Source organism: Nipponia nippon, unplaced genomic scaffold, assembly GCF_047370975.1.
Source record: "Nipponia nippon isolate SJK-2023a ecotype South Korea unplaced genomic scaffold, ASM4737097v1 scaffold_6, whole genome shotgun sequence".
Classification (NCBI taxonomy): domain Eukaryota; kingdom Metazoa; phylum Chordata; class Aves; order Pelecaniformes; family Threskiornithidae; genus Nipponia; species Nipponia nippon.
The window spans coordinates 81,377,416-81,401,822 of record NW_028262380.1 but is presented as its reverse complement, the minus strand read 5'-3'; the positions used below and the strand labels follow the sequence as shown (position 1 = coordinate 81,401,822).

General features: G+C 52.2%; 2 protein-coding genes across 8 annotated transcripts in view; one reads left to right on the top strand and one right to left on the bottom strand.

Annotated features, from left to right (window-relative positions):
- Positions 1-24,335, top strand: part of SEPTIN11 (septin 11) — a 79,593-nt gene extending 55,258 nt beyond the window's left edge. Inside the window, exons 10-11 of one of the 7 annotated variants that reach the window (XM_087737908.1) lie at positions 14,378-14,463; positions 17,069-24,335. In XM_087737908.1, the coding sequence (XP_087594034.1) occupies positions 14,378-14,414 (37 nt within the window). In that variant the 3' untranslated portion in view covers positions 14,415-14,463; positions 17,069-24,335. Of the gene's footprint in view, positions 1-302; positions 599-701; positions 1,361-1,435; positions 2,089-3,364; positions 3,435-13,161; positions 14,351-14,377; positions 15,729-17,068 lie in introns of those variants that run through there. The other 6 variants (XM_087737907.1, XM_087737915.1, XM_087737906.1 and 3 more) reach the window with 6 other exon arrangements.
- CCNI (cyclin I) overlaps positions 8,296-24,407 on the bottom strand; it is a 32,042-nt gene continuing 15,930 nt past the window's right edge. Inside the window, exons 3-7 of the mRNA XM_087737918.1 lie at positions 15,747-15,881; positions 12,029-12,103; positions 11,721-11,861; positions 10,657-10,887; positions 8,296-9,986 (exon numbers count right to left, since the gene is read on the bottom strand). Of these exons, the coding sequence (XP_087594044.1) occupies positions 9,528-9,986; positions 10,657-10,887; positions 11,721-11,861; positions 12,029-12,103; positions 15,747-15,881 (1,041 nt within the window). The 3' untranslated portion in view covers positions 8,296-9,527. The remainder of the gene's footprint in view (positions 9,987-10,656; positions 10,888-11,720; positions 11,862-12,028; positions 12,104-15,746; positions 15,882-24,407) is intronic.

Genomic DNA, 24,407 nt, shown 5'->3' with positions numbered 1-24,407 from the left:
GAGGTTTCCCGACAGGTCGTTCTGTGCCTTGGAGATGCCTCTGTAGGTTTGTGCCGGTGTTTGTCAGTCGCTTTTTGTGGCGGTTGTCAGCTTGTTCTCCAAATCCGTCGGTGTCTCAAAAGAGGTCCAGGCCTCTCTGGTGTAGTTGGTTTATATGCCACCTCCCCGGTGCGCTCTTCCCTTCATGGCTTACTTTCTTTAAAATGTTGTTCTTCCTTTTGTTTTCCCCCCCTCTCTCACTCTTTCATTTCAATTCTGAACCTCTGTTTCTTTTCTTTTCTGTTTTTTCTCTTTTTCTGTAGCTTCTTCTTTATGTAACCGTCATCTTGCCAAAAGCCCCCCCACCCTCTCTCCCCGTGGGCAGTAGGGCGCTGGAAGAGCCGGCGGCTACGGGCACCCCTGCCAGGAGAAGAGCCATCTCATTCTTCCATCACGTCCGCCCTTCTCTCCTTCCCTTTTTGTTTTTCACCTGTGCGTCTGAGGGTGCGCTGTGCTCTGTGTCTCTGTGCGGGATCTGTCTGCTCCCGGCGCGTCTCCAACAGAATTGAGGCTACCGAAAATGGCAGAGGTAACGGCTGGAGGAGAGAGCTTGGCCATAATGTCAAATATTGCACTGGATTAGTTGATCTTTTTTCTCCCTCCCCGTTTTCTTTCCTTTTGCCATAACACGCACGCGTCGCTGATGACAAATGGAACGACAGACTGTGGATGAGGGTGAGTGCGCGTAGCTGGAGGACTTCATTTCTGCCGCTAAAGATCAAGCCTGGCTGCTTTGGACACCACAACTTCGGCGCGAGTACGTCGTGTGCTCCTCTGACGTGCGCCGAAGAGAAGCCCTTACCTTGGGTGACTTCTTGTTTTCGGTACGCAGCCGCACGAAGCGGAGGTGGCTGATGTTGCGTACTGTTGCGTTGATGGAGCCTGTTCGGGACGGTCAAGGCCTTATTATTTTCTGGCTGATCTGCCTCTGTATGAGCAAAGTACGTATCTCTTGTACAACTGAGCTGCACTGACTTGTACGTAGATGGAAGGCTTCATTTTATCTTCATGAAGCCTAATTAGTGATTTTTTTTTTTTAACCATTTTTGAATGTGGGGGTAGTTGTTTAACTTCTATAACTTGTTTACTTTGGAAGTTAAGTCAGTCAAAAAGCTTGAAAAGTGCCAAAGTATTGTTTGAAGGTAGAAAACAAAGCTTGTCAACTTGGTGCATAGTGACCTCTAGCTGGTTTGGGATGGGTGGAAGGAGACAGCCTGATCCTCTTTGGTTGTTTCTCATGTGGGGTGATGCACTCTTTTTTTTTCTTTTTTTTTTTTTTTTAACCGAATACTAGTGAGTTATTCTTCTCATCTGTGAACCTTAATCAAGGAATTCCCCTCCTTTAACCTGTCATGGGAAAGGTACTGTTAAATCGTCTGGGTTTTGTCCCTTGCAGTCTGTGTGAAGCGCCAGCTGCCCGGGGTCTCTGCTGAAATCTGCTGGGCTCTCTTCAGAAGCACAATATTTCCCAGCACTCTTCAGTGACGGGGTTGGATCGCTGGAAGCTCCCTCCAGCCAGGTGGCTGTTTTTCTAAAGCAGCAGAAAAACTGTTTATCCTGGAAACATTTGCAACCGACTCAGTGACTTCATAGATCCGGAAAGATTATTAAATAATCTTCAAATATAATCGGAAATAAGATTAAATATTGGCCTTGCACGTATGCTGTAACCGTTTACCTGGTATGTAAATGGAGCTGCTGACCGTTGCCCAAACGGAAGGGATATGACTATTTGCACAAATGTAGCTTCGGACAGAATTTGCGTTAATACCAAAAAGGGAGCCCGCTCTCCAGGCTTCGGTGGGCTCCGGTGGTGCCTGCTGAGCGTCTGCTCTCCAGCCACCAGTGCTTCCCCCGAGACTTCGCACGTTCAGCCTTCTAAGGACAAAACAGGGTAGCTAATGCCTCGCGGCTGGAGGCCTGGAGGGTATTGCTGGATTAAACCTTGCCTGTATTAATTCTTCTCTTACTCTGCAAAACTCTGTGGATGCTTTGCTAACTGGGAAGGGGTTGCACCGCTTGCAGGAGGGAATCCTTTTTGTTCCGATAGGGCTTAGGCAGCAGTGCTCTGTGTGCACCGGGCCACCCGTACCTAGCAAAAAGCCATGGGTCGAGCCCCGTGTTTTCTGAACTAAGTCATTAACTTTGTAGCCAAGGGCTGCTGTGGGGTTGGGGCAAGCCGGTCCTTCGGCCACCCCTGTGCCTCGTGCAGGGCGAGCGTCATCTCCAGCCCGGCTTTCTCCGTGCATGAAGGCGGTCACTGTTTGCGGAGAAAATGTCTTGCCCATTAAAACATCCCGTTTGAGTGCTGTGTCTTTTTTTTTCCAGTGTTGGTGCCTAGGCCAGTCTGCAGCGTCAGGGACCACCGCCTCGGGCCCGGGGGCCTCGCTGTGGCTCAGCTGTGCAACCCTCTCCCTGGTAGCCTCCAACTTGCCAAAATACCCTACTGGTTACTGGCCCAGAGGCCAGCGCACCTGCCGGATGGCTCCTGCAGCCTCCTGCGGGGCGAGAGCCTCCCTGCTGCCCCTCTTTCAGGGAGGGAGTCGTCTCCTTATGTTGTTCCCTAGACTTTTTTTTTTTTTTCCATTTAAAAGTTGCAGCGTGGGTTTCTCTGGTGGCAGTAGGAGTCTAGCCTGTACAATCCCACCACTGTGCTATAGCCTCTCGCTTGAAATAGTCACTTATTAATTATTTCACCGTCACGGATGGGCACAGAGCCGTTCTGCTGGGCTTTACCTCGTGTCAGGTCAGCCACGTTTGCTGCTGAGGGTGCTTTAGGACGCAGGCTCAGTCATGGGTGGCTGGGCATCATTTACTGTGAGTAAGAAGGAAAAAAACCTACATGGTGGAGGGTTTTTTTTATCCTGTACCTAAAGAGCGGCTGCCAAGTGCTACTAACCCCATCGTCTCATCCATGTAGCTGTGCCCTGTGACTCTCGGAAATCTCGTGTGTGACAGTAAGAAGTCGTGACCAAATCTGCAGGTTGGCAACGCTGAAGAAGGATCCTGAGGGACTCCCGTCCGCTGGGGCAGCCCGGGGCTTTTCGAGGAGCTCTCGAGACCTCTGCTTTTAGGGCTATTTCTTCTGCCCTTGGCAAGTGCTGGGCTGTACCGGAGGAGGCTGTTCCCCATCAGCTGGAGAGGCTCGGGGCTAGGTGACACACCGGTAGCACTGGTGCGTCAAGAAGGTTTGAAGAGGGGCAAACCCCTTTTGATGGTTGACTTCTAAACTCCAAATAGAAATTTTCTTAAAGCTTTGTATAAAGAGAAGCAGATAGGCACAAACGAAATGCCAACACTTACATAAACTGCCTTTATTTTGCAGCTCTAGAGTTTTGCGGTGCTGGTGCCTTGAGTCCTGCATGCAGCTCTGGACTTGATGTCTCCAGAAGGACGTAGCGGAGTTAGAGAAGGGCACTAATGATAAAGGGGATGGAGCAGCAGCTTGCCAGGTGAGACCGCAGAGGCTTGGAGGCCTCAGTTTGGAGAGGGCAAGGCTGAGATGAGAGGGAGGCTGAGCCCCGCTGTGAGCTGGAGGTTGCCGCAGATGTCCTCTAGAGGTCCCTTGCAGCCTGAATTTATTTGTGATTCTCTGTGACAAAGTCCGCTAAGTTGTGATGGCGGTGGATGCTGACCCGCTAGTTAGCTAATCGGTGCGACTAGAACCAGAGGGGCGCTCAGCTAGAAGGAAATTGGCTCAAAACTTGGAGTAACTTTCTTGTAGAGCAGGTAGTAAACTTGTGGGATTTGTTGCCCCAGGTTGTTGAGGCAGATGGTACCAGCAGAAGGGTTTGGGGTTTGTTTTGGGGCTTGTTTTTTGGTAAATTCCTGGGGAAGCAGAGCCATAAGGAATTTTAAGGGCCGGGGGGGGAACAGAATGAAACATCTGACGTCCCCATAATCTGGTGGTGGTGGAACTGGGACAGAGGGAGTGGGATCAGAGAGCAGAAAGCACATAGGGGCACTGCAAGTGGTGTTTGTAGCGAGACAGGCGTGCTGGACGAGGGGACGGGAGCTGAGCTGAGGGAGTGTCAGCATGGGAAGGGGACAGCAGTGTGAAACCGCTGTTGGACAGCCCAGAGAGGTTATTTGTCACTTGGTGTCACCAAATGTCCCCAGCAGAGCTGGGAAAGCTGCTTCATCCACAAGAGCGAGCGGGTGCCCAAATTTAAAATCATGCTTGTGAGCTTAACCCTCCTGTCACTGCTGGAGACTGAAAATGAATGTGAAGAAACTCCCGAAGCCCAGAGGTAGGAACAGTTTCCAGGTTGGACGTGCCCCACGGCACAAGCTGGGGGGGTGCAGTGCCGTGCTGCCGCCGGCCGCCGTGGGCTGGGGCTGGGTCGCATCGTGCCGGCCGGAGGGGGCTGAGGCATCGACCTGCTGCCTACTCGAGGAGGAAGGAGCATCTCCCCCACGTTCAGCACCTGCAGGTCTCGTGTAAGAAATAAATACTTCATGAAGGGTCCCTCGGGCTAAGTAGGGTGAAGGAGCTGTATCAGCATCTCTCTGAGGCAGTGTTGTGGAGAAAATTGTAGAGAGGTTGCTGCTATCGTGTCTTCAAAGCAAAGTTTCTGGGGCATTCAGGGAAGATGGGGTGTTGCGGAGAGTAAGGGCTGCGCAGCATGTACAGGTGAGCTGGGATTATTGCTAGAAGGCGCTTGAAACAAGAAGCGGCGCTCTGCTAAAGCTGGGCTGCCGTGCGCTCGGGTGCTCCCTGGGTTTTGGGGGACCGTGCTGGGTAATAACATGCATGGGTTTATGAGTGCAGTGGTTTTATCCCAGTGCTCGTGAGGGAGATGAGGCAGCAGGGAACTGAGCCTGCGGTTTGAAACAGGTTTCCGTTCCAGCCAGCCATTGCCCTGACCCGCGTACTCTGCCGGACTCCTGCCTCCTCAGCGCGCAGACCCTGTGCTCAGCATCTTTGGCAGGTCTGTGGCATGAATCATTAGGGTGCTAGGAAGCCTGTGGGCAAGCCGCATGAATATGAGGAGTCACGGGCATCGGGGGATGTCCTCCTGTGGGTAGCAAGGAGCCCTGGCAGCGCTCCAGGACAGCCCTGTGTTGTGACAGCGGGAACAGCGGACAAGTCAGCCCGCTACTGTATTAGCGAGGCATTTGGACTGCGTCATCGCCAGGGTTTTTTGGTGGGGAGGAAATGTGGGAAGTGGGAAATGGTTTTTCTCTCTGGCGATGCAGGTTATTTCCAAATCAGGTGGACCTTGCTACGTGGGGGAGCTGCTCTTGCTGGGATGCACCTCATTTTCAAAGGCAAGCCTGTTTTTGCGCATCATCTATTTAGCTGCAAAACACCATAAATCTGTACACCAGCGCTGCCAGCAACGCAGTCCTGTGTTCCCCAGGCTCCTTACCGGCCCCGGCTGGCCTGGGACGCAGGTGGCCACAGCACCAGCAGCGGGAGGAGAGCTGCAAAGCTGAAGACCACCTCGTGGCGTTGCTGTGGTCGCCTGTGGAGGCCAGCGTGGCAGCCCTGGCCTCCGAGAGCTGGGCTGGCCGGTCCCCGAAGCACGACTCGCCACGGCCAAGTCAGCCCCAGGGCGGGGGGGTAAGCTGGCGCACTAAGCCTGGTTCTGTTGCCTGCGGCTCCCAGCAGAGCTGGGTACCTGCACTGGGGGCATGGGTGGTTTTGCAAGTTCCTCCTCTGTATCCTGCTGCACCCGTACGCCTCGATGGTGCAGCCAGGCTCTTGGGTGTATCAAGGTACCACAGGCACAACCGGGTGTTTCCTTAGCGGGTGCGTTCCACGTGTGGTGGGGGGTCCAAAGGGTGCGCTGAAAACCAGCGTGTTCACAGCAGAGGTAGAGGGGGAGAAAAGCAGCGAGTCCAAGAGTTGCGTTTGCAGTTGCAGAGCCTGGGTTTTTCCTTTGGCATCCGGAAGAACAAAAGGACGCGGCTGGGCAATGCAGCCAGCGAGCTGGCCCACGCATGCCCTAGGGCCGGCGCGAGGACAGCCGGGCAGCAGCCCGCCGGCGGGACCCTGCAGAGGTAGGTCTACCCAACGGGGCCAGGTTTTGTCTGTCTGAACCTTGTTTTTCAGTTGGTGGAGTTGCCTGTATCCAGGCAGAAGATAATGGGTGTGGATTTGTGCGTAGTGCCAACAAATAAAAAGGCAATGGCTCAAACTGGGGCTGGGGGAGTGCCTGTGTTTGGGACCGGGGAGCAGGAAAGCTCCCTCGGCAGCCAGGGAGGCTGCGAGTCCTGCCTCTTTGGTGCGTGCCTCGCAGGTGCCCGCTGCCTTGGGGCTGCGGCTCGGCTGGCTTTGTGCAGCACAGGAGGGCTGGGAAGGCTCCTGGGCAGCGACCCGTCCTTCCCAGCGTTGCGCTTCGTACGGGGAGAGCCAGCAGTAACGCCGCATTGATCGAGCACCGTTCTGAAGGCGACACTGTAAAATGAACTTTGACTCTCGCAAGCTGCAAGCTAGAGAGCTACCCCCCTACCCCTGCGTGTGAAGAACAAAGCTGTTGCTTTTCCCCAAAGGAACAACAGCAACAAAATAAGAGGCTCCTCTCCTCTGGTGCGCCGGGGGCTGAGACAAGCTCAGCAGCTGGCTCGGTCGCCGCAGGGCTGGCAGGAGCTGGGGACGTGCCTGGTGTGGGGCCAGCGCTGGGCCTGCTCTTGGCCCGTCGCTTTTGGGGAGGAGAAAACAGTGAGAAGGAAAGCTCTTACCTTCTGACAGAGCGACTCGCAGCCATGGCTGCGGCACATCTGCTAGGGAAGAGCTGCTCCGGCAGCACCCAGATCCCTCTCCTTACGCCCAGCTTCCCTCCCTTCTGTTCCAGGCAGGCCGCGCCAGCTGGCACAAGCCAACGCCTCGCTTCTCCCAGCCCCGTGCCAGCTCCTCTCCTTGTGCGCGTCCCCAGATGGGTTTGGGCCGTAATCCTCCCGAGTGCCTGCGTGCCAATACTGCCCAGTGGGGTGAGGGGGAATGCCCCCTTCAAACTGGGAGGGAAGGAGCGTGTGGAGGGGGAGAGGCCAAGGCAAGGTGAGGCTTGGATTTATTGCCGCGGGATGACGACGCCGTGGCGCTTTGGTCCCCATCCTCTCTTCTTCCCCCGGCAATGTGTCTCCTACCGTTGGAAGCCAACTAAAATAAGCTGTCGTCCTGCAAAACTCCCTCCACGGCTTTATACCGTGGAGGCCAACAGCGTCAGTACGTACAAGAGCCCTGGCTCACCTCTCGGCGCACGCAGCCGGAGCTCTTCGCAGCACGCACACGCGCGGAGGCTCCCTTCTGCGCAGAACCCGCAGGTGCCTGGCTTGGCTGTCAAGGGGTGTGAAAATTACCTGGCTCTGATCTTTCCCGTGCCAATGTTGTTCCATCTAGCGTTGGAAATCAGGGCAGCTATTTTTGTTTAGAGCTGTTATGCTGTGTAACTGAAGTGGGAAAGATGCGTGCCTTGAAGTAGGTTTGAAGTAGTGAGTAGCAGCGTTGTGGAAGCCCTGCGGCGGCGGGTATTTTGCTAGGGGTGCGCTAGGTGAAGCCCCGAGGCCGCCCAGCAACATGGCTGGAGAAAACTGAGCTGCGGGAAGAGAGAAAAGGTCGGGGACCGGTTAGGGCATAAGGGTGACGGGAAGGGCTGGATGGGAAGGAAGCGCACGCCCCTTTGAGAAAGGCGGCCTCGGGAGGTGGTTTCCAGGACACGGGCGGGAAGAGAGCCCGAGGGAAGTTTGTCACGGTGGACGGCGCCCGACAAAAAGGATGGCACCTCGGGAGACGTGAGGCAGGAGGGGCCGGCTCCTCCTGAAGTGCAGGAGGTAAAACCAGCCGTGAAGGCGGCGAGATTCCAGAACTGAATCTATTCTGCAATCTACGAGCAGCAACGCTGTCTGGGGTAACCTTGTCATTATCAGACAGGATTTTCAGCGGAGGGGATGTCAGCAAGCAGGAATCCCCAGCCAGCCGGGGTGTGGGAGACTTGACTCCTCAGTGGGGCGTTCAGAATGCCAAAGAGGAGATGGCTACCGGAGAGGTGAGACGAAGCAGCGTCCCAGCCGTGCACCGAGTGGCCCGTACTCGGCCTGGTGACCGAGGAGGGAGCACGGAGCCGCCAGAGCTGCGGCTGAAGCTGGAACCGCTGCAGAGGCCCCGAGTTTGTTGTGTGACTCCGCTGGCACCCGCCTGCCCAGCGCCCCTAAAGCCGCTTTCTCACAGGTCTGGCACGGAGCAGCTCCCTTGCAGCCTCCGGGTAAAAGCGATCCCGGACTCGGGCGAAAAGCACAAAACAAGAGTCGGAATCCAGGACAACTTTCTTTATTGCTACCAGAAGGCTTTCATCAGTACAATGGCTCCAAATACAATACCTTCCTCAGGGCTGTGGAGAGAGCTTACAATCGGGAGAGGTCATTCTGAGAAACAGAGGGGTAACATTGAAGAGACAAGTTTTTAAAGGTTTTACTCTTGGTTAGAAGTTACGTGAACACAAAACTTGAGGGTTAGGGTCTTTTGGTTTGGTTTTGTGGCTGGTAAGTAGACACCTTTCAAACCTCAGGCGCACGTAGCTGCCCCAGCACCTCACCGAGCGGTGCTGGTCACACGCTAAGCTTATAAACATATGGGAAAAAAACAGACTCTGCAGAATTTAAGGTTTACACTTGACATAGAGAGTCAAGGCATCGGTGAAAACCTACACTGAGTGCAACGTTTCTCGGTGCAAACAAGAAAAAATTACCGTTTTTGTTCTAAGTACTGCTTTCTGTGTTTGAAAACGGAAACTGTTTTAACTTGGCCAAGTCTCTGTGTAAGGTACGGTGGCCGGCTGCCCTAGTGTTCTTCTAGAGTACGTTCACACTCTGTGGTTATTACTTAAGTGTGGAGCAGCTTGCCAGTGTTGTTTTTTGGTTTTTTTTCCTGACTAACCTTTTATTTAAATCCAGTTTTTAAATATTACCACATTTAAACACCAAAGCGCTAACGAAACAAAAAAGGTCTTTTTCTTCAGAAAGGAAAAAGAAAGCTGTCGTGAAGGTCAGGGAGTACAAAACATCATGCACAAGACTTGCTGAGAATTAAGAGAGGAGCAAGCAGAGAGAGAGAGAGCAAGGAGCAGATGGAAATCTATCAGAGAGGTGTTAGTTGGCTGGGAAACCTGGAACGACTCTGCACGACTGATGTGAGCTCTTGGACGTGGAGAATGGGTTACAACACACAGGAGCAGAAAAACAGTAGAACTGTGACAACACTAGAAAGGAACAGGTTTTTGCTACTTTTTTTGTTTGGTTTTTGGGTCTTTTTTTAGATTTTTATACTTTTTTGTGTTTTTAAGTGCTTAAATAGTGGAACTATAATTAGCCGCACAAGAAAAAAATTCAAAAAAGGGTTGGGATTTTTTTTTTTTTTCTGTTTTTTGGCTCCCTTCAGTTCAGCCTGACAAGGTATGGCCCCATCTCCCCCCACTGCGAACACAGGATGCCAGGTGCTGCGTGGTTTCTAGAGCAGCTATGGCGGAGCGGGTGGTGTGCGCTCACGGCTACATAACAGACACTGGCTGCAAAGGTGGACAAGGGGAAACGTTGCCCTCCTGCCTCGAGACATCAGCGCCACAAACAGAGCCCATGCTTTCAAGAGCCACTACCTCCGGAGCGATGTCTTCGTTGTAGAGACGCTTGATACCGTCGTAGAAGTCGTCCACTTCCATCTCTTCCACTTTACGCTTGGCAGAGGCTTGCTTGCAACCGCTGGGAGCTGGCAGACGCTGGTAGAGCGCAGCTGTAGCTGTGACTGGCACTTCTGGCCTGCCGTTGTCCTTGGAGAAACCTGGCCCTGGGACAGAGGAGGGCTGGCATTTGAACGCTCCTCTGTTACAGGTCACCAGGGTATGCTGGAGGGGACTGTAGACATATACAGAATTGGGCGGCAGAGAAGACTGCAGAGTGGAAAGGTGATGTGCCACAAGCTCCCGGCAGTGGATCAGCTGCGAGCTATCCATCTGGAGCGGGAAGACAAGCAGAGACGCCGGCATTGCGGGATTACTGCCACGGAGAGGAGAGGCTGTCAGCCAGGGCAGGGCTAGGGCTCTGAACACACCGGCCACCGGTGCGCCTCGCTGCTCAATCATACACTGGGCGCGGGAGAAAGTAAGCGATAAAGGACCAAAAAGACCCCCAACATGGCAACTTGGTAAGATACAGACCCCTGCTGCTGCTTAGCCCTCATGGCAGGACTGGGGGGTAAAAACCTGCCGGGTATTAAAGGGTTTCACTGCATATTTTTAGCAGCTTGAGCGTTTGTCTTTCCAGTACTTGCCAGACCACCCCGTATGCTTAGAACGAACGGCTGAGCAGCTAGCTAGGATGTTCTCCCCGGTGTGTTACTTTCTCCCCGATGCAGAGAGCTCGTACGCATCGGGGCACACGGCTCCTCCCCGTGTCACCCGCTGGATGCAGTCAAGATCAAGACTTAGCAGAACTGTCCCAACAAACTCTCCCTGCAGGCTGAAGCACAACCATCCTCGCAAAAGCGGAACTGCAGGCAGAGATCAGCAGCTAGGGATCTGAAAGCCCCGGCCGGCTCGGATCACCGGAGGAGCGAGTGAGACGCAGCCTTCTGCGGCCCCCGGTCCCTCCCCGCTGCAGCGTGCAGTGCCAGCACCCCCTCACCTGTGCCTTCTGGAGCAGCTCGATGATGAGAGCCAGCCAGTCGGGGAGCAGCTTCTCCAGCTCCAGGCTGACGATGGCCAGCGCCAGCATGGAGCCCTTGAACTGCAGCAGCTGGTAACAGGCCATGCAGTGCAGCAGCTGCTTGGTGAGTGCCGCCACGTGCTGAGAGGGACTCAGCTTGGGCAGGATGGTCAGTAGCTGAGGCCTGTTGGACACCGCAACTGCGTGGAACTGGGGGGGGGGAAACAAGCACGTGAGGCAGCTGGCGTCACCGACGGGCAACCCCACAGCAAAGCCACGTCAGACCTCGAGAACGGCATGCGACACGTCTTTGATGCACAAGGATCCTCCTGCTTAACCTTCAAGGCAATTTCCACGCCACAAAAAACCCCAATGCGTTGAACCCACCAACAGCTTGGCGCAGCTTTTCTGGCGGGACCTGCCATCGTACACATCATCGGCCTGGGGACCAGGCTTCTCGGGGCTTGGCAACAGGCTATGCCCTTCCACCCTTCTCTCTCAACAATGCAGGCTGGGCAGTTCTGGCGTCCTAGACAAAAACTCCTCCTCGAGCAAGCAGAGAGGATGAAATTCAACAGAGAACCTCAGGACACCTTCCCTCCTCTTGTCTTATCTCAGCCACGGATCTGGCTCTCTGGCCGTGCCTTTCTGTAGCAGGCCCGGAGCACACCAATTGCCCAGCATCAGTGCTTTCTCCATGGTTGTACTTAACCATTTTCGTGCTGCCTGGCATTTAGTTTTGAGCCAAACCCCTAGCGATTAAGACTTAGGGGCGAGGGTTTCAGGAGCTGAGAGCCTTAGCGTGTGGTTTAACATGCCTCAAAACAGGTCAGACGGCAGGCCTGCGGTTTGGAAATGGCGCCCAAAGCGTCACAAGTCTCGTGTGAAATTCTGTGGCAAGGCTTTTTCTTTCAGAAACTACTTGTACGGAGGAATTACGAACACGTCCTGAGGTCTTCGCTCCCCTACAGGTAGAGTTTTTGTCTAGGTACCCAATTTACACTGACAGACTCCAGAAAGAATGTAAATAGCCCCCTACTTACAATATGAAGGAAATCCAGTGGCGTTGCCATGTGAAGATCCCAGTTCAGTTTATCCAGGATAATCTTCTCCATTCTGCGAATTTCAGCTGGAGAACAACCACAAAAGCTATCCCGAGCCAACACCTTCAGTACTGGAATCCTCTGCAAAAACCAACGCAGAAAAGAGACGCGAGAACCAGTCATTATAGAAATCACACAAAACACTTCGTGCCTGTCCTGGCAAGCGTCGGCCACCGTGTGCAGGCAAAGGCAGGACTGGAGGAGTGTGTATTCACACAATGCTAGGGGAGTAAGAACAAAAAAATTACCTCATCTTCCTCAATGGTCTTTGCAGCAAGGAAGAAGCAGCTGATTGCAATACAGTTCAAGTACTTTGGACGGGCCTACGGTACAGAAGAGCAGAGAAGTCTGTGTGAATGCGATGCGAAAATTAGGCGTAATCCTTTCTGGTCGGACGTCCTGAGCCCCAGGGTCTCAGCTGCCCGTGCACCGTGTTCTGGATCAGCAGGCTGACCTCCAACTACGCCACGGCGGTGGCAAGCCGTGCCAAGCAAAAATCCATACTGCGTGATGTAAGGCAGGACGGCAATCTGCCAGCCCCCGATCGTAACTGGCGCCCACTGATGTGCAGCGCTGGAGTGGAAAGAGCTCGTTTTTAGGCAGCGCGGTAGAAATAGGAAGGAGAAAATCAGAAGGGCTGGACTGTCACCTGGCAAAATAAATTGCCATTTCACTTGCTTCAGCAGAGCTCTGCTGTTAGGGCTGCTGGGGGTCAGACACAGAACAGGAAGGAAAAGAAGAGAATTTAAAAATGCTGTCCTTGCCTAGGAAGTATAAAACACCCATAAAAATCCCCGCTCATGTAATATCGCGCCGCAGTTCTCAAAACCGTGGCCCAGGGATTATCGAGGGAAAGCTGGTCCCTTCTACAGTGAGTTGTCTTAGGCAAGGTCAGTGAAAGTTGGAGGGGAAGGGGTGATTTTTCACGTGCATCAAAAACTCCTTTTTCTGTGCGTTGGTTGGGGGGTGAGGGGGAAGCAGGAGGCACGGGCTGCGCCCGTTCAGATAGTCCCTGTGAGGGAGCGGGCGAAGCACGCGCTCCGAGTGTGGTGCTGGAGTTCTTGCTTAGCAGCGACCTTCGTCGATGTGACACTCTGACAAAGGACTTGACTTCCAACATCAGCGTAAGAACCGCAGGATGTGTCCCCTTGCTCCTTAGTGGCCGGGGGCTAGGGAACGCAGAGGCACCTGTTCTAAACCTCGTCACAGCCGAGCGAGCAGACAGCTGCAGGGCTGTGCCCCCTCCTCCAACAGCCGACTGGCAACCGGTCCTCTTCCGTCTATGTTAGGAGATGCTGAAAGCAAAGGTGAGTGAAAATCCTGTGCCGAATGTGAAAATCTACTTACAATCTGAAGTGTTGCCATGATTTATTCTCGCTAGGTAAATTTTAGCAGAAGCAACAGAGCTGTGGGGTGGCTGAAGAGTGAGATGCTGCTCGTTACGCTCATGCAATGAGCTGGTGAGAAATCCAGAACACTGTCTCCAGAAAGCAACAAGAGAAGAACGCGGGATCGTGTCCAAATTGAAGATCTTTACCTGCCCTCAGCCTCAGTTACTTAAAAAGGACCAGGCTATGCCTAGAGCTTTGGCTTTCTGGTGCCATTTAAACTTCAACTTAAATACGTGTAGCGAATCCACGCTTGGGGGCGGGGGGGGGTGGGGTGGGGTGTGTGTGCCCATATCTGCTTGTGCATTCAGGTGTCGCTAAAAGCAAAGAGAATAAATACCCTTAGGGCAAGACTGGAACTTGTTCTTGACCACCCAGACGGGTTCAAAGAAAACTGTCAAGTTAGCACAAAATAACGCATAGCGAAGAAGGACACCTTCTGCGTCGTGTTCAGGGAAAAGCAGGTGTCTAGAGCAGGTCCCTACCATCAGGGAAGCTTATTGTATTCTCCCCGTTATTTTTAGGAAGACTGGCTGTAAACATGGCTCTGTTGAGGGTTAACGAGTGCTGTGCAGGGAGCTGCACCAAAAGGACTGGGTAACAGCCTTCGGGGCAGCCAGCCTGAGCAATTTCAGAGCGTGTTCACGGTGAAGGGAAGGGACAGGACTAGTTGTCTTAATAATAAAATCCCGCACGGTAGTGCCTGGTAAAAAAAAAACAAACAAACAGGAGTTAAGCTGCATCGGAGGAGTGACGGCTTTATGGGAGAGGAAAACTGGGGGAGGGAGCACGAAGCCCTGAGCTGTTCGAACAGTGCTCACCCAGACAGAACACCTTTCCGCATTCCTGCTCGCTGCTGCCTGAAGCAGGCAGTGGACTCCTTAGTCGTATTCTCCTGCTTTTTTTGCAGATTGCTTGGCTGCTGCAAATTACTGAAAGAAAAACTGTACTCGAGGGCATTAGCTGTTGAGGGATTTATATCTGTTTCCCATCTCGGTATTTCAGTAGATCAGCGACTTTGAGATCTCCTTAAAAATAAAAACTTCTATGACTTGTAATCAAACATCATCAATATTTATTAATATTTAAAGGGTAGGTTAATGGATGATGTCACTTGCAGTCTACCAAACTAAGTCACATGGAAACTAAGTGCACAGGCTGAGAGTATGTTCTTCTGCTCACATCTGCTAAGCTCTATTGCTTACCTAGCAGCGGCGGTGATGAGATAAGACACGCGCGCAGATGAGACCGCACCTTTGCGAGCACGGAACGTGACTGAGCAAATACGGTAAGAGGTAAGGCTACCCAAAGCCTGGCTTCACAGCTCAAGGCCAGGGATTTCGGGTTGACCCGCGGTTTGTTCAGTCCCTTGCGCGGGGGCAAAACACGGCCCGAGCGCAGCACATCTAACCTCCTCCTGTGGCGGACGTAGAGGGACAGGAGAGCAGCAGATCCCAGTTGCGGGTACCCCAAATTCTCATTTTTAACTTGTCTTTTTTAAACAGTTTCTATGGCGTAACAGCCTTAAAAGCAAACGGGCGTATATATTCTCCGTTCAGTACAGCGGGAGGGGACAGCCTGTCCCTTTGGTGGCCTGCACCATGCTTGCTCACCCCTCTCTCTCCTTCCCATCTGCCTGACTTGACGTCAGTCTTAAGCTCTTCGTCTGTCAGACTGGCTACAGAGCACTCAGTAGTGAACTACTCCCCCAAAAAGCAATCGCCTCTGGCTGTACCTTTTTTCCCCCCTATTTTTTTTCCCAGTTCCCTGCACTACCACACTTTCCAGGCCCAAACTTGTCCTCAAACATCTATTTGTTTCCTCCAGCGAGTTCACCGCTAGCAGGTGCTCCCAGTGATTCTAGGTGGTACAAACGAGATAAAATGCAGTTGAAGCACCAGAGAAATTAAGAGGTGAGCAGGGACTTTCCCTGACTTTTTTGTCAGAGGGCACTGGGCCTAGGTTCCTAACTGCGAGCTGCTGTTTCCTTTAGCTGTATGAGTCAATTTAGGTTAAGGCAGAGACTGTTCTTTTTTTTATCTCAATAACCTCTATACAGCCTCTTTTTCTGATTGCTTAAAGGAATTGCTTAAAGGAACAGGTACTGTGCTGAGGCAAATCCAACTTTCAAACCAGGTTAAGAGCGAGCATGTAGCTGAAGAGGAAGGGTGCCTCTTTTCTCTTAGGTTAATGTACGTTTAAACTCATGAGCTGCATTACATGAAGGAAAGGAGCAGAACAGAGAAAAGAGGGAAAATATTCTTGGCAGGTATAAGTATTGGGTCGATTCCCCCAAGAACTGTGTGTTCTTATTAAAGCAACGGCTACTTTCCCTGGGTAAGAAATGACTACGGAAGGGATCTACCTCCAAAAGTTCCTGGCGGCAGTGTGCGCTGCCAGTTCCACAACCTGAAATTAAGCTCCTGGAGCATCCTATACGTGTGCGAGAAAGGAAGAGGGCGTGAGAGCCGAGGGGGAAGTCAGCGTTTCCGTACAACCACACCACTCCGACTGTACACAGAAACAGCTGAGTGGGTGGTATAAATCTATTTCAGTTTAGGTATCTGCAAATATTTACCTTTACTGCAGCTAAAAACCTGTCCAAAAGGCTGATGGCCAGGGCGAGCGTTTCTGGATAAAGGTGGAACTGGTATTTGAGCTTGGCCAGCCACTGGATGACCTCATCCCTCTGCTTTGGAGAAATGGCTACATCCTGTCGGAGAGAAAAACAAACTATTCTTATACACAGGCTGAGCAAGTCAGAAAAGAGCAAACGTTTTACCTCCGCAGGAGTTATTCAGCACGGAAACAAAGCCTCCTTTGGAAAGGGGGGTCCTCGAGCCAGCCTGAATCACCGCTTTGTTCTTGCAGTTACAGTTACGTACCCCATCCCAAGAAATCTGCCCTGGGGATCACAACTTTCCTTACAGCAACCTCGAACGTCACGCAGAAATTTCACTGTACAGCGGGGAAAAGAAGAAGGATGTGTCATGGTTTCTCCAGTACTGACAGGGTCTTCTCCGGCTTAGCTCTAAGAGGTTTATTTTTTTTTTAACCTCCTTAGAACCGTGTAGCTACACAGAAATGCCCAGCTTGAACAAAACCAGACGTGCGATGGGAGCCAGGCAGGTGCGCAGCCCCCGACAGACAGAAGAGGGGAGGGACCGAGTTGGTGTGTTGAGAAGGTTTATTTTTCCTTCAAATTATGGGGGATATTTTTAGCTCGGTATATACGCTAAAAAAATAAAATTCTGAACAGCTTACAAAAGACCTTTAGTAGTACAGTTAACTACGACCTGAGGTAAAGCAGGTAGGGTTTCACCTAAAAAAGTTTGGGATGGTTCCCCCCCCCATCACCACTTTTTGGCCCAGGTCACCAGCATTGATCGGGTTGACCTGGATTTCAACCACACGTACAGATCAGTCACGGACATAAAATCTCTCTCTGTCTGTCTGTCTTCAGAAATATTTACAGCTTTTCTAGAGCCTTCCACTTCAACCAAGTAAAGGTCTGGTCTCACTCCAAGGGGGATGATGTGGGGTGATTAGCAAAGAGGCATCCAGAAGTGAGAAGTGAAACCAAATGAATTTCTTCTGCTATGTGCAGGGTCGTTGTGCTTTTTTGGCTACTGCTGAGATGGTTTAAGAGAAAGAAAGCAAACGAGATGCTGGCTGACCAGTCACTGTGGAAAAGAAAGCTCAGGGCTTGTGCAAACAGACGTCGCTGCTGGGCTGGGTTGGAGCCGTCCTCCCCGCAATAACACAGGGCGGGGGGGGAAGTAGCAGAATTTTAGAAAATAAAAACACCCAACATTGACGCAAAATAAACACTTCAGGCAACACCTATCACCAGTGTGCCTACTGTGTGCTTTGCACAGACAGTAACGCGCTTTGTTACAGGTCGCTGACTCTCCTGCCTTGGAGCCGAGAACACGCGTGGAAGCAGAGCGTTGTAGGCAGACCTGTAATTACGCCAGGGCCCCTGAAGCCCTGAGGGTGCAACCACAGCAGGACTGCGTCTGATCCAGACGGGCCCCTGGTCTCAGCTGGGACCTCTGGATGCTGCGTCACTACAGCGTGGCTTTTTAAAAAGCACCTACCCTTTTGCAGGAGAGAAGAGAAAACTCGTTTCCTCAATTCCAAGGAACAATGATTCTTTCTAAAATCGTTACTGCAATTTAAGGGTGAAACCTGAGCCCCACCAGGGGCAGGGCACCCGCTGTCTGCAACACGTTGAGCTCCTTCCAGAAATGCTCGTTGGACGCATGCTGGGAGTATGATCAATGCACCACACAGCAGTGAGGAGTTTATTAAACGCTCTGCTAAAAACATCTTTTGGACAGCAGGATAGGGACCTAGAACGTATCTGGGGAGAAAAACGGGCACCGCTATGTTATTTACTGGCTGTTCTTACAGAGCGTACTTCTGTAGCAAAGCGATGCCTGCGCAGCTGAACCTAAAGCAGGCAGAAAAGGGAGGAGCGATAGTTAAGATGAAGTTCCTTGTTGCTTTATTTGTTGCGCCTATTTTTAAATGGAAGGAGACAAAGCCATACCGAAGGGCTTATAACCACAGCCAGGTTTGGACAATGCTGCGGACTTAAACGGTTTCAAGCAGCTTAAAGGATTATTTTGGAAATGCAGTATCTGGGTGAATCCAGTAGGTAAGCTCACCTGCTAAAACCCAACCTGAAACCACCCCATCGAACAAAATAAACTTGACTTTAAAAACCTGCCTCTGACTCTGAAATCACCGCCCTGGCCCCGCCACAGCAGCTCTGCCAGCAAAGCCGGCAGGAACGGGCTCTCGGGCCCTCGGCCGGCGAGGGGAGAGCTGCGCCGTCAGTGCGGCAGCGGCAGGCTCCCCTGCCTTCCCTCCTGCAACACCACCTCGGGGGGCGAAAACGGCGTCCCTCGCGCTCCTCGCTAGGGAGGCAGGGCCGTGCCTCGGTGGCACGGGGGGGATTTTTCCCATCCCCTTCCATTCCTGGCAAATCCCGTTCCTGCTAGATCCTGGCAGAACCGGCTCCTGGCGGTGTCTGTCCTGGCTCAGCGCCGTTTTCCCTGCGCCCGCCAAAGCAAAAGGCTAGGCCTTCTCCTAAAGACAGCATGGGTGGGAAGGGCGAGATCCTCTTTCCGTGCTGCCTCTCGGTCTTCGGTCCTCCCGAGATCTGTCCTTACACCTTCTCACCCTTCGTGGGCAGCGTGAGGCCAAAAGGCGAAAATTCAGACTGGGGAGTTAGCTTTAAATAGCAAGGCTGGAACATAAAGAACAGCAACTGTACACTCAGTCCCTGGTAACAACCGGCCTTTCTATGTGAAAAAGAAATGGTGTTTAATCTAAACCCCTGAAAAACAACAGAAGAAGGAATAAGAGCTGGTCCCACCGCACCCGCGAACCCTGCTGCTGCTTCCGAGCAGGGCCAGGAGCTTCCCGCACAAACGTAGCCATCTTTATCCCTCTCCCTCGAAGGTGTACCCATGTCATCCTAGTAACACAAATAAGAAACGCAGCACTGTAAAATTAATTAAGCAGCGAGGTCAGTGTGCCTTAGTTATATAAAATTAAAAGCAAAACCGAGACGCTACAGTGGCTGAAAGGAAAAAAAGTCCCTTTGGGCTGGAAAGCCAAGTTCCTCTTCGGCGTGGAGGTACTTTCCCACAGACGTCGCCTTCTGCCACTCACCGCGTCCGCGTGCGGCCAGCTCTTTGTTTTGTCCCCACAAATCCACCGTTGCGGAACTTAACCCCCGGGGTGGAAGAGCGATAGCCTAGCGTGACGGCTTTAATTAGGGAAAAGTAACCCAAGCCCAGTGACGGCGGGCTCCGTTTTCACACAGGAGCAGCAGCAGGTTGCTCCGAGACAGACCTAACAACCGCCCTGGGGACTGACTGCAGGACAATCCACTTCCTCCGGCTGGTGCTTTCCCACCCCCTCTTTTTATTTTGGAGGGGAGGCCAGATCAGAGCAAGGCCTGACCTACAGATCTGGTTGCCCATCCCGGCATGTGTGCGTGACTCCTGCCAACAAACAAGTGACAGCGCTCCCAGCTCTTCGCCACAATCGCCGCCAGCATCGGGCGCCAGACCGAGCCCCGGTCCTACTCATCCTGAGCGACTGGGGGTGCCCAGGACCCCCGGCTGCTGCGGGGGGACCGCCTTACTGCCCCCCTCCCCACACCAGCCATCGCAGACCGAGCCCGCGAAGGTGCCGGAGCGCTCGTCTCTGGACTATCTGCAGGAGGTGCCGCTTGCCTCGCCCGCAGCAGGAACCTTTCCTCCTTCTCCGTCCTGCTTGGCACCTCCATAAAATAACAGCAGAGGTTTCTGCAGCTCTTCCCTGCCCTCCACCTGCGGAGCACGCAAACACCTCCGTCCTGAGGAGCACAACGGGCGTGCGAAGCTATCAACGCTATCCCAAACCCACGTGTGAGTGACAGACCTGTATCCTCCTTTCCAAGCTGAAGACATGATGCTAATTCCCGCCTTTTCAGCCCACAGTAGTGCGTGTAAACCCGTCAGTTTTGTTTCAGCACAAACACGGAGAAGCCACCTTGCAGAACTAGGGAGCTGACAGGCTGTGTTTGGGACACAAACGGGGAAGCGGAGGGACGTCAGCTTCTCCCTCTTCCCTGCGTAAAGCAGGGGTACGTCACGTTGACCTGCTTCCTGCCATTATTTGCTGGATTCCTTATCAAGAAATGTCCTGTCACCCTATCGATGAACATGCCTTTAAATGCTGTCAGCGAGCGGGAAGCCTCTGGGAAGGGCTCCCGACAGGTATTTTTACATTACATGGCATGAGGCCAGTCAACGTGCCGGGACGGCAGGTGACTACACAGAGTAACGGAATGGCAGCGCCGCGCTCACCGCGTCTGTCATTTTGCCACTCCGAAGGGAGCAACCGCAGAGGTCAGTAATTCTGCCCAAGGGAGGGAACGCAGCGCCCCGTACAAAACAGACAGACCCGAGGCCTCCACCATCCGTGATGGTTAATATCTTATTTGTCCCAATGCCCAAATCAGTGTCCCAAACCCCATTTCTTGGGCATTCTGTCAGAAAGCTGCCTGTGAGGCCTTGGCAACGGTGAGAGGCACGCAGAGCTGTTGTTCTGCTTCCCCTTCACCAGCAGCAGCGTCGCCTTGCCGGTCCCTGAGCCGGCAACCCTGCCGCCGGGCCCGCTGCACAAGACAGGAGGGCCGGAGGCCGCGACTCAGGCTCCAGAGAGCGAGCACAGTACAAATCACCTCTAAGAATACCTTGAGACTTCTGGAAAATGCAGTCTAAAAAGAAATATTATCTGTGAACTCAAACATGACTCAATCTTATTGCTGCCTAATCTAGGAAAAACACCTTACCTAGTAGTTTTTTTTTTTTTTCTTTAGTGTCTGCTGTCTCAGAGATGTTTTGCTCTTTCCCCTATTTGTTCCTGCCCAGTCCCGCTGCGGGCTCCTCGGGGGGCAGGCCGGTGACCTTTGTTAGGACCGGGAGGCTTCTGCAAAGGGCAGCTGTAAGCATCACAGCCAAATCGGTCCGTCCTTGGATCTCAGGAGTGCTTGTGTCACACCAGAGCGACCCCCAAGTGACGCCCGCCGGGCTGCTTCTCACTTGCACCGGTCGGGAATTAAGAGGTGCTCTCCTGATACCTTTCAGAAGCGGCGTTTTGCAGGGTTTGCCCACGGTTTAGCGGCGCAGCAGAGAGCTCAAGCGGCACAGCCACGGCCGCCGGCACGATAACGTGCACCAGCACCGGGGAGGGAGACTGCTGCTTGGCAAAGCGGCAGAGCTGGATGCATCAACCTCTCACGATGTTTTACAAAAATGGTAAGTCAGTCTCCGACTCGCCCGCGGGATCAACCAGGCATCGGAAGGTTAAAAGACCAACCCGAGGTCATGTGCTGAGAGAGTGAAAAAACTGGAAATAAACTGAGGTCTCCTGATTCCTCAAGAGGTACAGAGAACAAACACGAAGACAGAAAGAGCTAGAACAGGCAAGAAAGGAGAAATGACAGAAGTGACACTGTGTTTCTATAAAAAAATAAAAACCGTGGCGTACACACCTCTCTGCTGCAAAGTTACTTGGTAACATGCAAAAATCAACCTTTGACCAGTCTTTACTGCTTGATTTCTCAAGCCTTAATCACATGAAAACTTCTGCGTGTCATCTGCACGTTGTATAACCCAAGAGACAGGGAAAAAAAACAAGGGGGAAAAAAAAAAGACCAAATACACTCCGAAGCACTAGGAGGGTTCCAGACTCAGCCCACCTATTTTTTCAGGCTGAAAAGCCCCTGTGACATCTGGCTTTGATATACGGCAAATACCCGGAGCCAGTGGCCTCCATTTAAAGGAGGAAAACTAAAAGAAATACACATGCCAGTAGGAAATGGGAGTTTTCAGCCAAAAAGTAAAAACGAAACAGAAAAATCCCGTACATTATCAGGACCGAAGTCCCCAACAGATTCGGCATCCTGTACTAAAAATGTGAAGTCTTCCTCTTTCTGTAATGAGGAGTTTCCTTCTTCCTTTCAAAGATCTCAAATCTGACACATGTTTAGAAACCGACTTTGTTCCGGTTTTGTATATTAGAATGAAAAATGTCTCCTAAGGAGTCAAAACTGAAAGTTAACGCCTGGAAAACAGTTACGGCGTACCTCCAATCCCATCATTAGATTTTTTTTTTTTTTTTTTTGTAGACGCGCTGACATTTTCTCATTTGCAAACCAGATGACTTCATTAAAACCCATTCTGTAGTCAGTCTACCTTGGTAGCAAGGAACGGAAAGTTACACACGCTTTGGGTTGCCAGATCTGATACACAGAAGGATGCAGATTTCCTGACTGTCATGGGAAATAAACAACAGTTTCATACGAGTCAGGTTTTAGGCTACTGCAGCTGTTTTCAGAAGAAGGTAGTAGATGTTAGGGAATACGACCTTCTTCCAGATATTACAGAAAATAGGATCGTTCACACCGAACGTCCGTGACTGCAACGTTGCCAAAATGAACGTTGCAGAAGTGGGGGGCACACGCGACAGTTTGCAAAGTCGGGTGTCACGAACTGTAGGAACCGAGAGAACTATGTGACTACAGATAAAGGGGTTTCAGCTGCACGGTGGCACTGCAAGTCAGGATTTCCCCAGAGCAGACAGCTGTGTTTATGTTCTCTTCTAAATCTGACCTTGGTACATAGGCACACAGAGATTTCAATCCCATTGAATGATTATTTACTGCTAGAAAACATTTAATGCTATGGCATTCTAGCTGATAAAGTCAACGTCTGAACTGACATGTAGGAAAACATGAAGAAAAAGGTTACAAAGACAGCACGGTTTTGGGGGTGGGAATTCCAGGAGCAGAAACCCTCGGGCAACGAGCACGGAGGGCCAGGAAGCGCTCCCAAGCACGGACCTCGGACAAACTTGGTATTCCTCCAGGCCAGACCCGAGACTCCGCTATCGAGCACAAACTTGACGCTGGCTTTAGCCATCGGGCTGTTCCCATGCTTGACCCTACTCTGACTTTTCACGGCGGGCGACAGAGCTGCCTCCCCGGTTTCACATGCGGCAGACGGCCCAACGTCCCGCTAACTTCTCCGAGGCTTTACCACTGAGGACAACACCTCGCGAGGTGCTGCAGACCTCAACCGCAGTGACGTTAAGACCCCCTCGAGGTCCCTGGCGGCAGGACAGGGAGAGGTTAGTCTTCCCCGCAGACAGGGCTGAGGTTAGTCCTTCTGCTCCAGCCACAACTCAAACGTGGCGCAGGTGGGGAACCTCATCTTCAACGGGCGACAGCGCAGTCCTGCAAAGGAGGGATTGCTAGGAAGACTGCCTAATGCGGGTGGTGGTCGCTGAGCCACCAGAACCAACTTCACCAAGGCAAAAATGCGAGCGCCTTGTCCCTGTGAAACCTTCACGCAAGAATCTGGTTTGGTTACACTCTCCGAGTCCCTAACCTATCTTGTTATACCATAATCTTATCTCCCTACATTATAATCGCTAACCCCAGGAATACTGCCAGCATGGAATAACAGGCTGGTTTACCATAACCAGGGTCTGAAACGGTATGTGCCCAAAGACAGCCACAGCTACAATATACTCAGCACCTCTGACAACCAGGCCACGTATTTGCAAACCTAAATGTGGATTAACAAAACTAATACTGAGCCCCTTAAAAACATATTTGTTCCTACACAACAACAGCCGTTTCTTGCTCACCAGACAGAAAAAACAAACACCACGCTGATTAGCTTTGACAACAGCTGATAGACTTGCATGAACATTTTATATGAATCAAGAACAGCGAGACTGGATCCGAGCTCGTCAGTGTGGTTATTTCTGCCCAACCCGGCGACAAGGTACCAGAAACTCAATGACAACCGTCCTCACGTTGCACATTTTGTTTGAAACAAAACTTTGTGGAGTTCACAGGCATTTTTGAGCGGACATGCCAGACAGACGCCGCCTCTGCAAGGAGCACAAACGCGGTTCAGGCTGGGCAAAGCCGGGAGCGACCTGGTCCAACCTCCCAGCCGGGCCTGCTGCAAAACCTGAGCAGGAGGTTGGACTACGGACCCCCGGCAGCCCCTTCCACCCGGAATTTTCCTCCAGTCCTATGAGAACATTCCTCACGGGAACAGGCCAGTGCCTGGCTCTGCGTCCCTCGACACGAGCTTCCACCCCGCTCCATAAATAGTCCGATTACAGCCAGTGAGGTTCTCCCTGAAGCAGACGGTGCCTTACCAAGTCAGATCCTCATCTGGCTTCCGCTGACACAGCCACAGCCCACCCTGCAGAACGAGGCTGATTCGCACCAGGGGAGAATCCGGCTCAGAACGGGAAAAGGCGGCAAAGTCAGGCTTTCGCTGTGAATATGCCGTTTCGGGGGGAGGCCCGAGCTAAGCTAGCGGTAACGGTACACGTGAGAAGGCGTCACTTCGTGTGGAAAGCAACCAGCATTTCAACGCTGTTATCGGTGAACTTAGTCCAAGAAAACGAAGCTGCTTTTAAGAACTGTTGCAGAGTTGGCGCCCGCTAGAAATGTGCGTTAATTATCCACGCAATTTGTAAAATTAACTTAATTAGGACAATATATGTACGTGCTTTCACAAGCAACAGCAGAGATCTCACACTGTAGGCTGTACAGTGTGCTCTGTACCCCTGATTGCAGGGATGTCCCTCAAATAAAAAAGGCATCACTTTTACTTCAGAGGCTAATTTCCCAGGTCTCAAGCAGAAG